Source organism: Cryptomeria japonica, chromosome 3 (genome assembly GCF_030272615.1).
Source record: "Cryptomeria japonica chromosome 3, Sugi_1.0, whole genome shotgun sequence".
Taxonomy (NCBI): domain Eukaryota; kingdom Viridiplantae; phylum Streptophyta; class Pinopsida; order Cupressales; family Cupressaceae; genus Cryptomeria; species Cryptomeria japonica.
This window is the reverse complement of record NC_081407.1, coordinates 1,003,970,061-1,003,981,815: the sequence shown is the minus strand read 5'-3', so window position 1 is coordinate 1,003,981,815 and position 11,755 is coordinate 1,003,970,061. Positions and strand designations below refer to the sequence as shown.

Genomic DNA, 11,755 nt, shown 5'->3' with positions numbered 1-11,755 from the left:
TTGATTTTATTAGAATGATCAATCCTCCCAATTTAGATGGACATAAATGGATCATGACTACTACTAATTATTTCACCAGATGGTCCGAAGTCGTTCCTTTATGAAATTCGTCAGAAAATGAGGTACTGGATTTCCTAGAAGACCTGGCATGTCGATACGGTTTCCCCAAAACCATTATATTGGATAATGTGCATGCATTCACAAGCTCATGAATTACCCAATTCGTCCTCAGCCAAGGTATTTATCTCAAAACCTCTTCTAGCTAATATCCTCAAGGGAATGGACTTGCTGAGTCCACTAACAAAAACTTGATCAAACTTATTAAAAGGATAGGTTTTGAATACAAGAGGGAGTGGCACCACCATTTGAGAAGCGCATTATGGGTGGACCGCATAACACCCAAGAAGATTTTGAAAAACTCCCCGTATAAGTTGATATACGGAAATGATGCACTTTTCCCTATATCACTAGAAATCTCAGCATTGCAATTACTAAAATCAATGGAAGTGGTTGAAAATGGCCCTATGGTCATAAGATTGGCAGAGATTATGGAGCTGGAAGAAGTAAGGGAGGTAGCCTTCGCGACTCTCCAAGATAGATAGGAAGTCGTCAAAAGATGGTTTGACAGTAAAAAGAGCTCTAATCTGATCTTCAGCCACAAAGACCTCGTATTGAAATACAATGAGAGGGCGGTGAAGCCTGGTCAGCACGCCAAGTTTGATTGCCTATGGGAGGGACCTTTCCGTATTATGCATTGCAAAGGTTTCAACGCATTCAAACTAGAAGACATGAATGGGGACCCCCTCCCAATTTCGGTTAATGGTTTCCACCTCAAACCTTTTCATTAGGTGTTCAGTGTCCTTTTTAAATGTATATATTATATATATTGTGAATAGTCTCTTATTTATCTTATTTATTCCCAGCTAGTATCAAGAAAGCAAGAGGAGCAAGAAGAGAAAGCAGAGAAAGGAAAAAAAAGTGAAAAGGTTCATTATATTAAAGTATTTTTGTATTTTCATTACAAAATGAGTAAGCTCTTGGCCCCTCTTTTTCTACAATCATTTTGCTCAAGTCCAAGGTGATAGTTCATCACATCTTCAACAGTCATCTTCGGTCTCATCCTCATCGTCGTCAAAAGTTTCCTCTTCTCCCGACCACTCAGAGTCGCTCTCGAGCTTCTCGGGCATGAAAATAACAACCAGGTTTGGTTGTTGATTTGGCGTCAGAATCCTCGGAAAGATGTAGTCCCCGAATTAGGTATACTAGTTTGTACCTTCTGGGACTAGCACTATCAAATGGACATGCAGAAGAAATTCCACGACAAGCTCAACGCGATATAGATGAGAGGATAGCGTCATTATTTTCAGCCCACTGATGAGCGGGTGCCAAACTACCTCCTCATTGCATGTGACGAACCGCTCCAGGTCGGATGGTAGTGGAAGCCCTTGGAAAGGGATGTAGTATGCAATCACATCCTCTAGCCCACCCAAGTAATCTTGGGAAAAGAGAGCCTGGGTCAGCTGCGAAGCCAGTAGCCCAGGCTGATCGCAATCCAACACTGAGGCTATCAACCGCGAGTAGATATCTGTATTCACTTGGTATCGGTCTGCATTATCAATAAAATCTTCTCCAAGTATCCACTTAATGGTGGCTATTATCAAAGGATTTTTTCTATGCGTCATCCTTTGCAATCTCCAATCTGAGATATTCCCTAAGAAAGCAACGCGTGCTTTACTGCTGACAAGGCTAACTGGAGTATCCATAACTACAAAATCTGCATCATTAAAGCTCGCAGTGTGCTGAAAGAATGTCTAAAAAGATATATTTATAGTAGAATTTCAACAGAAGATGATGAATGCTCAAAGCGCGTGCCTTCCCAAATCTCAATGCTTCAGTCATATTTCCATTAATTCGCATCAAGTGAATGAACCTATTTTCAGAATGTTGGTGTCCTGCAGGTACCTCGAGAGGGAGGTTTATATGAGCAAGAGCCATGCGTACTGATAGGTACATTGCGTTTTAAATACTAAGTTCTGTCGGACTGTCTCAGCTCGCGTGAGCTATACTACCTGCTGATTCTCTCGATCAAAGAAAAGATTTGCCTGAACAGATTTTTTCCTTGAGTAACGGTAGGTTAGCCAAAGGCAGTCTTGGGAAGCAAGAATGACAACACCTTTAAGCTCAGGAGTTTATTGCAGCTGCACGTGTAGGCAGGTACTTGCATTAAGAATTTGCTTTTGTGAAGATCTAGGCGCGTTTTGAATTTAAGGTTTGAGGTTTTTTCCCTCTGCTTCGTCCATTTTGAAAAGAAAGAAAAAGGACGCCGAAGTACTTTTCTCTCCCGATTTTAGAAAATTTTCAGCAAAGGAAAGAAGCTTTCTACCTATAATGGAGTCTGAGGCCGCGTCCGCAAGTGTTGTTCCTAGAGGTTTATGGGTTGATGTTTTCAGGGAGTTATCCTATTCTGCACATGCCATCCCTCCAACGATGGAGTATCCAAGAACGAAAATCAAGACCAAAACAACAACTCGGAATGCGTCCGCTGTTCTGGACTCCTTGGAAAATATTTTCTAACCTGAAGTTCGTAAGTAGCCTAAGAGTCTAAGAGAGGATGCATGCTCTAGGATGCTTCATCACAAAGCAGACCCCCAATCCATGGCAGTGTGTTTCTAGAGTAGTGGATCCCGCCAATGCACAGTTTCCATTGTCCCATACTGCGTTGATCTTATAGTAGCTTGCGCGGAGGTTTTTGACCCCGCCTCATGCTCTGTCAATGACTCCCTCTTGAGATTGGTGGTATCTCCAAAGGCCATTAGGGAGATGATGTGCTACCTGCTTTTCAAAGGAACAAAAGTTTTCTCAAAAAGTTCAATGGAGGAATTCTGGAGCAACAGGAGAGATGCTTTGACTTTCTGTCAAAACAATCTCAATCAAAGTCTGTCTTCCGGACTTCCGAAGTTCCCTTTGTCATATAGCGACCTAAGGCAAGAGGACCTTAAGGACATTTCTTCTACTCTTTCCTGGCTATGTGGTCATGACAGTGACTGAGATATCACAACTTCCATGATGGGTTTTCTCTTCAAATGTAGGAAACAAAGGGAACTGTTTCACTTTGACTTCTCTGCGACTATTGCTAGAGCTATTATTAAGCAATTATCAGAGTTCCAGTAGTTGTGGTGCTTTAGGTTCTCTTTGGTATCGGTGCACCTGCTATTACACCAAAATGAGGCTTTCTTTGGTCAGTTCATGTGATTGGCTACTTACGACGAGTCCAGAAATAGAATATCGGTGTCCTGCTGAACACCTCTTCTGCTAGCCTCCTATGATTCCTACCAGTTTTTAGATATGTTCATGACTCCCATACTCAAGGACCTCGATGTGATCCCCAATGAACCATTAGCCCGTTTCTCCTAGGTCCAGATGAACTGGATGCAAAATGAGCGACCCCCTTGTGACTGGTTCTTGGGTCCTGACTTTTCTTTCATCCGGGTGCATGGTTTCTCTGAGGAACCCTTCTGACTGCCTACCTATGTAAATGAATGAACCCTAGCTCTTGAAAGTGCTAGGTAGTTGGTGAGGATCGAAAGGGCCATTGGAGTAGGTAAGCATGATACCTATATCACCAAAGACCACAAGGCCATTGACCCAATCACTCTAGTGCAAAGGAATATAGTAGAAGAGGGTCTGATATCGAAAATGGTGCAACTCGACTTTGTAGTGATTGATGACTCCTAGAGCTATGACCCTGATGGCTGCCTTAGCAAAAGAAAGAATGTTGTTAAGCATAAGGCTCGAAATTCATGGGTGGAGCGAATGAACCCTCAGGTTGATGACCCGAGCTTGTATGTGGGCCCTGATGACTTTCTTGTCTTAAGATGCCCCATGGTTAAAATTTTACTCCCCCTTGCAAAAATTCAACCTCGCAAAGCCTATCCCTCGGGCCATGTTGGAAACTATGAAAACTTTAGTTTGGCCCAAGAAGAAAAGGGAAGACTTTTGGGTATATCAACAAGAGGTGAGTCAGCTTAGAGCCAACATTGGAAATGCCCCATAGATGAGCACTTTGAGAAGGAATGGTGTAAGGCAAATAAATCTAATGATGAGATAGGTGACAGTTTCTCACACAGGAACTCGTCTCTCGAGACTGCCCTGCAACAGGAGGTAGAGGTTATAAATATTGAAAGACAAGATCTGGAGCCACAAATTCTACTTCCTTTGGATAATGCAACTCGCAGACCTCATTCGTAGACTGGTAAAAGGCGATCCGAGAAGCAGTTCCGTGACTCCCCTCTGAAGAAGACGCAACATCCTAGCACGTCCAGGGGGAGCTTGCCCTCTCAAATCCCAAAAACATCCTCAGATCTTCAGCGGTCGACGTCTTCCACCGCTTAGGTACATCCCCTTTTTCCCTCATCTCTTGCTTAGGTTATTTCTTCAACTATCCCCATTACCACAATGTAGGCCTCAGTCCCTACTACTCTCACTTTAGCCTGTGGGTACGCCTTTTGATCCCCAAAATGTTGTCCCACAAGCCTCGGTTCCTTTCCCGGCCATGACTTTTACATCCACAGCTTTTCCCTTGCCAATATCAGAGGCAACTTCTGTGTCGTGTAGGCTAGGTTTTGGTAAATCCTCTCCTCAGGTTATGGAAGTAGCGTCCTCAATCCCTTTCCCATTAGGAGCTCCCCCCTTTGTCCCGTTAGGAGCTCCCCCCTTTGTCCCATTATTTTCCCCATCAGCTCTGGCTCACCCCATCCAGACTGCTTTCACTTGGCCTATTTCACAATTCCCTTTCGTAGTTCCTCCTGGTGCAGCTTTTGCGGGTCAGGCTATTGATAATAGAACTGCTCGCCTTGGTAAGATGGGCAAGCAAAAGAAAAAGGAAGGTGCTCATCGAACCCGCTATGATCTATAGACACATTTCAGCAAGGAAAAAAATTGCCTCTACTTCACAAATTTGTTCCCCAAGATTGACAAGTTGAAATTTGAGATGAGACCAAATGATTACACATTGCATGCTATCGGTATTAGCCTTCAAAGTGCCATGACATATGACAAAGTAGAGATGATGGAGGATACTTCAAAAGCTATATCCATAGATTTTATCAAGAAGAGTCACCATCTGGAAGAGATCCAAGCAGAGAATGCTAGTCTCTGAGATTCCCTCACCTAGCAGAGAAAGGAAGATAAAGCCCGGAGCTCAGAAATCAATCGTTTGCAAATCCTGTTGGCCCAAGCTAATTTAGAAAAAGGGAAGTTGCAGTCGGCCTTCAATAATGTGAGATCTCAGTTAAAAGGCCAAGAGGTGAGAAGGAACGTGGCTCTGAAGGAGTTGCAAGAGAAGGATGTAGAGATACAACAATTAAAGGTAGCCTCTAGGGATGTTACTCAGGTCCGAATGCAGCTGTGTGAAGAAATTCTTCTAAAGGAAGGTTATACCCGCCAACTAAGTGAGGCTTAAGTATCATTGTCTAAAGAAAAGATGAAATTCAAAGCATAACTAAAAGCGAGAGAGGCTAGTCTTTGACAATCCGGTGAGCGCATTTCAGAGGTGGAGACTCTTTTGCGGCATGAACAAGATCGTACATCGCAGTTGCAGCATATTGTCTGAGATGGAGAGGCCACAATCCTCACTTTAGAGAATCACGTGGCCATTGAACAAAGCAAATGCAGTAGGCTCCCGCAAGAGATGGTTGCGAAGGATGATGAAATTTTGTGATTACTTAGCATTCCACCTCCGGAGCAGGTTTCCCATAAGTTTTCTACCATGTTGATAGACTGTATGTTTCACACTAGGAAAAGATCAAGTAGTTTAGTCCTTCGTTACAACCTGTGCTGAAATTAATTCAAGAAGCACAATCCCTTTGTGTAGAAGCGGAAGCCCTGGTCGATAATTTGATGATGGTTTTGTCCCCAAAGATCCCCATAACTCAAGAATTGATCCAAATATTATACGCAACTCAAGATGAGGAACTAAGAGAGAAAGGAATAAATGATCGCAAGAAACTGATCAGGAGAACAAATGTTTTCATCAATCACCACAAAATGGTCATGCATACATAAGCTGCATTAGAGCCACTACAAGTTGTTGTCTCGACCATCAAGCAATGGATAGAGAGGTTTGTTTCACTAGGCTTTCCTTCCCCTTTCTCCACTGATGGTTTGGTATTAAGAATTGAACATTTCTCGAGTCAGATTGGACACATGCAGCAAGATAGATCTTTCACTCAGAGCCTGAACGACCTTGTTTCAACTGAAGATGTGGAATGCCTTCTGAATCCCCGTGCCTAGCTCTACGCTCTTTTGAAATTGGTCCATGATGAACTCGTAGGGTTGCCATTTGATGAGGTCATCTATCTGGATCAACACTATCAGAATTTGGATGCACAAATGTTTCCTTTGGAGGAGGATTGGTCTATGCTACAATAGGTTTCCAACTTGCTCCATCCTGTCCTAATATGAAGTCTGGTTTGTGAGCCAGCAGTTTTGGGTTCCCATATTCCATAGGCAAATTTTCCCTATTAGTCACCATGAAATGTTCACATTAAAATTCCCATAACTAAGGTTTTCGATCGAGTTGCTTAATTTTTCCTTTTCAGCTTTCTAGCAGCACAAGGCATACAAGACAATTGTTAGCTCGATGTTACTCCCTTGGTCCATTTTTGGCGTTTAGGTTTTGGAGTAGTGTGATGGTGACAAATGGAGAGACATTGTTGACTAGGCTTCTTTTTGGGGCCCACCTTGTAGCACCGTAAGCAAGCAGTTAACGGGTGTCGTCATCTTTTGGCAGGTGTGTTTCTATTTGAAAAGATTTCCTGAAATCCTTTCGGTTTATGACAGTATGAAGATCATTGCAGACAGGGAGTGAAGTTTTAGGGCTATTTTGTTGGTTGTGATCTTCAGGGTGACATGGCATGGTTTTTCTGTTCAGAGGCGGTTATGCCTTTTTGGCATGTTTGGGAACTGTTTCAAGAGCCGTAGGCTCTATTTATGCTTGTTTTTTCCCTGTTATGGGGGGTTCAGAACTTTTCAAGAAAAACAATTAAGTTTGCTTAGTAGGAATTCCAACCTTTTTAATCTTTTACTATTTTCTGAAGAAGGTTAATCAAACCGTGCTTACAACCTTTGTGATACTTCTCTCAGTATAATTTGATGGTCTTTTCTGTTCTTTTCTGTTAGAATTCCAATAACTTTGGGAATACATATATCTAAGATTTTGTCGATTAAACTATGTCTTGCACTTGTTATCTGGTAAATGCATGATAAGTATTTCTTTATGTTGCAAATAAATTCAATTATGTCTTGGTTGTGTTCCTGATTCAGATTTTTAGATTGTTGAATGGGCTCAAAAATCATATGTACTCGGGGTTTGTATGCTCATATCTTTCTTTAAAATATGCTCTGGTGCATCGCCTCAGTAGTTTAGATTTATTGTTTTGGGTGTTTCCTTCTTTTCCCTTTCCTCAAAACCCATTAAGAAGAGTCAGCTTCTCAATCTCGGAGGTTATGCAGTGAACCCTGCACAACTAGTCTTCCATCACTAAATTTCCCATAAGGCTATTTGTTTCCAATGTAAAATTTAGAGTCAACACTTGACAATCAACATTAGCCCTACATATGGCGAGCATCGTTGGGTTGTGAACATTGAGACAATTATCATTCCTTATTGGCTTGTATGATGGGTTATTATTGTGGTCTAATGTCAATGAGGATTCATGTTGTTCAGACCAAGGAGCTTTGTACCAATATTCAAGTGTTGAGGTTTTTTTTTCAAGCAGGTATACTCTGAACACTTTGTATGTCACTGAACAACATTGACTAATTCAGTGTAATCAATGGAAGGCTCAGATCTGGATATGATTTCTATATCTAAAAGACACAGATTTGAAATGGTAGGCATATATTGCCTATTCAAGCGATCCTCTTTAGTGTGTGGATTCCATGATGTGATGTACTGGTCAAAGTAGCGCTTAACTGATTGGATGCTTGCATTGTCTGACCAATCAAGGTTGTCAATATTAGGTGCTTGTGGCAACCAAAGAAAGCCATGAATATGGGTAGAGCCTCGATGTTGCCATTCATATCTGTACTAGTGGTCAGTGGCATTTAGCTGTTTGAGAATGACTTCATCACGAAAGATTTAAAATCTTAAGTGCAAGTATAAAGTTGTTATATGTGAATTATTTACTAAATTTTCAATAGACTGTCTTATGTTGTGGTGCACAGTACTTGACTATTTTTTTGGGAATAACTTATGTAGGTCAGGCCATTTTGTATCAGCTAAGCTTAAGGTAAAGAACAACGTAGGCATGCCTAACTGTTCTATCATTGTTGTAAGGTCTCTCTAGAATTTTCTCCAAAATGCACGTGTACCGCGCAATGAGGCAACATATCGCATGATATGATTTGGTAATTCATTTGAGGGTGTTTTCTGCAAGTATTCTCTTAGACCATGAATTCTGAGTGGAAGAGAATCTTCTAGATTTGTCTTAATGAAAACAACAGCTGATTGTTCAGATCGATGCCTCATCATAAGGTTGTAGATATAATATCTAAAGCGGACATGCTGTCCAAATATTTGATCATAATATTTGATCAAGTGCAAAGCATATTCATGTAAATGTACATGCCTTGCCCTGTCTTGTAGTGGTAAAGCCATTCCATTAGGGAAGAGTGTTGGGAATGCCATTAAAAGTAGGTCTTCTATATTGTACTCATTGACAGGTGATGTACTAATTTGTGGCCAAGGAACAACATTGTTGTTGGTATTATCTAGAAGTAGGATTTTTTTGATGACATCAAGTTCACGTATTGATGATGGAAGTTGTGGAATAAATGAAGAAGAGTTTTCTATTATTTCTTCTTCATTGTTAATATTTTCCACAGTAGGAATATCTTGTACAAAATCTTCTTGAGGCGAAGGTACTGAATGAAAAAGCTCTAAAATGTCAGTGTTGTGCTCTGGTAATAGTTGTACTGCATCTAAATCAATGATAACATCTTTGTAGTATTGGTCATGTTTCAATTTGTAAGTCAATACATTCATGACGTGAAATCTATTGACACAACAGTCATAAGTTAATCCTTGTAGATTAGTTCTATGAACAATAAGGATTTCTAAATGCTGAATTTGGCGGGGCAATGATAATGCAATTTCTGAAATATCTTGTGGGAAGTTAATTGTGTGTCTAGAGTACTTATATTGTCCTCCCCTTGCATGTGTAACTTGAAAAATAGGAGCAATCCTTTCTATGAGCATTTCTTCTACTTGAGAAAGACACTTTAAAATAGAAGGTTGCTCTCCTGGGTTCATGTTGTTTGATAATGAGAAACAGTACAAGCCTCTTTCAGTAGAACATCTCATGCACATAAGTACATGGTCGATTTTTTTAATTGTCATTCCCACATACTTTTCTTTACAAACAGTACATGCCTCTGTGACCTCCAACATATCAATTGTTTTTCAGAAATTAGATAATGCATGTAGAAATGAAGGTGTCTTCAGGGCGAGTTCGGGAGTAGTAGAATGTGTTCGACGCACATTAGTTTTCTCAAGGTCATTGCTTTATTTTTGTAATAATTTTTCTGTGTTACTATCAGATGTTTGTAGTGCACGACGCTTCAATTGGCATTTGTTGGAGATATTCCCTCTATTCTTTGCATAGTAAGTTCTATTGGTTTGCTTTCTCCTCCATTTGATAGCATCACCTTCTTGAGTGGAAGGCTCAATAGATATCTAATATTTGGAAGAGAATAGAGGTATGTTAGAATTTTCATAAGTGAAGAGAGAAAGCATTGAAGTACGTATTCAAAATGAATGGGAATTGAAAATTGCCTAATCTATGTTGAACTATTTTTTTTGTTTAGTTTGGTGATGGTCAGTTCATTGCGAGATGCATATGCATAGATATATATAGTTATACATACAAACCGATGTATATATATATGTGCAGATGTATATATACATGTTAATGAAGTATGTGAATACCTGTATACATAGATATGCACATATATAAATACACGTGTATATATGTAAAATTACATAACTCTGTGTTTGTTAGTATATACATGGTTGGTGGAGTAATTTTTACAAACGTATGCATTTCATAATCTGGTTTTTTGATGTTTAATTGAATTTGTACTGTTCTTTTGTGTAGTTTTGTTGTCGTCATTTAGTTGATATATATGAACAGATGTATATATACATGTCAATTAAGTATGTGAATACCTGTATACATAGATATACACATATATAAATACACATGTATATATGTTAAATTATATAACTCTTTGTTTGTTAGTATATACATGGTTGGTTGAGTAATTTTTAGAAACATATGGGTTTTGTAAACTGGTTTATTGAATATGTACTGTTCTTTTGTGTAGTCTTGTTGTCATTATCGACTTCCTTTTTCAAAAGCATTATTGAAATATACATATGCACAGATATAGTAATTTTTGATACATACAAATGTATGTATATATACATATCAATCAAATATGTGAACATTTGTATGTTAGGCCCAATATGGAAAGCTAATGTACTGAGAGGGGAGGGGTGAATCAGTACTTCAAATCCTTTGTTCAACAATATCTTTACTGTTATGCATAAACCAAAAACTGTTGTAACATAACATAAAGCTAAAACAAATAAATAACAATCATACATGATTCACTCCATAACACATATATTTTGGTTATGCAAAAACTCTTGGTTAGAGAGAAAAACTACGGTGGGGATGGCACCCACAACTTCACTACTGCAATAATAAAGGATGCTCGGTTAGAGCTACATGTTTAGCTATTTCTGATAGCTTACCCTATTAGGAGTATCAAGATCATTAAATCTACCTTGCTAAAGGATTTTACAACACTTAATCTAAATGCTGCACCTGATCAAAGGCTTTACAATTTATAGACTTTGTTAGAGTCTTTTACCCTATTAAAGGTTTCTCTACAACTCAAAATATTACAATGAAATCTTTACAAATATCTGCAACTTCACATCTGAAATGTTATAGCAGATTCTATGTGCTCAAAATGAGATTACCTTGCTTATAGCATACCTCGGTAACCCATAAAGTAACTCAGTAAACCCTTCTGTTTACTCTATTCCTTGACTGTTCTCTGAAATCCTTCTCGGTGACCTCTATGTCTCTGACAGTCGCTTTACTCAGTGCTTCCTTATCTATCACATATGTCTTTCTCCATATCTCTCTTTTTTTCCATATTTTTATCCTTAATCCATGCTGTATAAATAGATCTCTTATATTGGTGATCTATTCATTGCTTCGATCTTACAAAAATGATTTATAAAATGAATAACCATGCAAAATGTTCCATTGGATAGATGACCTCGAAATCATACAAAATCTTTAAGTGCAATTTCCAATGTGATAACGGTTCTTTGTTCCTCGATCTTGTAACACGTTTTTCCATGTGTGTCTAGGTTCAATGAATTTGGTAACACGTTTCACTCGGTGTGTGTTAACTCGATATATCATTTTTGCTGCTCGGTAGACATAGAGTGTTACCCGATAGACAGCTCGGTGTATACTAGGCTCTGTGACTACTTTCTTCTATAACCAACTGCTCTGTGCTTACCGATTGAATATTTCGATAGTAGTAACCAACTAGAGTATATAGAATGACTTTCGATATAAAACTAATGACAACTTAATAAGTAGTAATACTTTATATATAGATATGCACATATATAACTACACGTGTATATATAAAATTCTATAACTGTGAA

At 39.2% G+C, this 11,755-nt stretch overlaps 1 protein-coding gene across 1 annotated transcript; it reads right to left on the bottom strand.

The window, feature by feature from the left end:
* Nucleotides 1-8,344: 8,344 nt before the first annotated feature.
* On the bottom strand, nucleotides 8,345-9,046 carry LOC131029067 (uncharacterized). Its single transcript, XM_057959461.2, has one exon. It carries the CDS (start codon nucleotides 9,044-9,046, stop codon nucleotides 8,345-8,347), a length of 702 nt encoding a protein of 233 aa, XP_057815444.2.
* Between the last annotated feature and the right edge of the window lie 2,709 nt (nucleotides 9,047-11,755).

Coding starts and splice junctions, on each gene's coding strand:
- LOC131029067 (XM_057959461.2), bottom strand. CDS start 9,046: ATGAATGTATTGACTTACAAATTGAAACATGACCAATACTACAAAGAT.